The sequence below is a fragment of the Apium graveolens genome, unplaced genomic scaffold (genome assembly GCF_009905375.1).
Source record: "Apium graveolens cultivar Ventura unplaced genomic scaffold, ASM990537v1 ctg2359, whole genome shotgun sequence".
In the NCBI taxonomy this organism is placed as follows: Eukaryota; Viridiplantae; Streptophyta; class Magnoliopsida; order Apiales; family Apiaceae; genus Apium; species Apium graveolens.
The window spans coordinates 78710-80048 of NW_027417621.1; the positions used below are offsets into that span (position 1 = coordinate 78710).

Consider the following 1339-nt stretch of genomic DNA (forward strand, 5'->3'; position numbering starts at 1 on the left):
AGAAAAATAAAATAGCATCAGTAACAAGAGTACCAACAATACTCCAAGCTTTGATAAAGAATTCAGCAGTAAACCCATCTGGCCCAGGGCTTTTGTTCTTAGCCATGCTTTTAAAACTACCATGAATGTCTTCTTTGGAGAAAGGAGCAATTAGGCCATTACAAGAATCTTCAGGAATACTCGGAAGAATTTGCCGCATCAAGAGGTTATCATCCAACCCCGAATCTGGATCCGAACCCACTAGACCCGTAAAATAGTCCACAGCCGTTCTGGAAATGCTTTCATGAGAAGTATGAGTCACCCCCAAATCATCTTCTAAACTCAAGAGTTTATTAGTGTTCCACCGACCCTTACAAGATTTAAAGAAAAAAACCATTGTTACCATCCCCTTTGTTCAACCAGTTAATTCTAGACTTTTGCTTAAGGATTATTTCCTCTGAAAGCAGGGCAGCCTTATATTTAGAGATTAAAAGAAGCTCCTCTTCCCGTTGAGATTGCGACAATGGAGTACTCATACTCGACTGAAAGTCTAGCAGTGTCTGCCTGGTGGTAATAACCTCTTGATGAAGATTACCAACATCCCGATTCAAAATTTTGAGAGCTTTTTTGACATTACGAAGCTTAGAAGAAAGCCTGAACCAAGGAGTTCCCGTAACCTCAATGTCCCATGCTTTCTCGACAACCTGAAGAAAATCTTCATGCTCAATAAGGTGGTTAAAAATTTGAAACGGTTTAGAGAGACGGTCTTTTTGGAGTCCCAAGAGAAGAACTGCAGGGCAATGATCTGAGAGACCTCGGGGCAAGAATTTTGCTGAAGATAAATCAAAAACTTCCAACCATTTAGCATTCACCATAACTCTGTCGAGTTTCCTCTGAAGAGGATCCACAATATTGCCATCCCGCCAAGTAAAAAATTCCCCTCCGTAATGCAAATCTGTGACTGCTAGATGTTGGACGCATTGTTTAAACTCCACCATAGCTCTATTCCTGTTCGGTAAGTCTCCAGTGGTTTCATTGGCTTCCAAGAAAGCATTAAATCTCCAAGGAGACACCATGGCAGACTATCTGGACCCATGGGAAGGTCATTCTGAATGGCATATAATTCATTCCAAAGAGGACGTCGATCAACCAAATCATTATAGGCATAAATCACAGTAACCACACAACTACAAGACCCATCCCGGCGAGAGACAAAACAAGTAACATGCTGAGCCGAAGCGCGAAAAAAAATAACATTCCACAGAAGAGAGTCCCATCCAAGCCAAATTATACCATTATAGTGGAATTCATAATTATTTAACCAAGTGAATCTTGGAGCGATAATCGAAGAAATAGAAAC

The 1339-nt window shown here is 40.9% G+C and overlaps 1 protein-coding gene across 1 annotated transcript; it reads right to left on the minus strand.

The window, feature by feature from the left end:
* Nucleotides 1-359: 359 nt before the first annotated feature.
* On the minus strand, nucleotides 360-1055 carry LOC141700437 (uncharacterized). Its single transcript, XM_074504214.1, has one exon. It carries the CDS (start codon nucleotides 1053-1055, stop codon nucleotides 360-362), a length of 696 nt encoding a protein of 231 aa, XP_074360315.1.
* Between the last annotated feature and the right edge of the window lie 284 nt (nucleotides 1056-1339).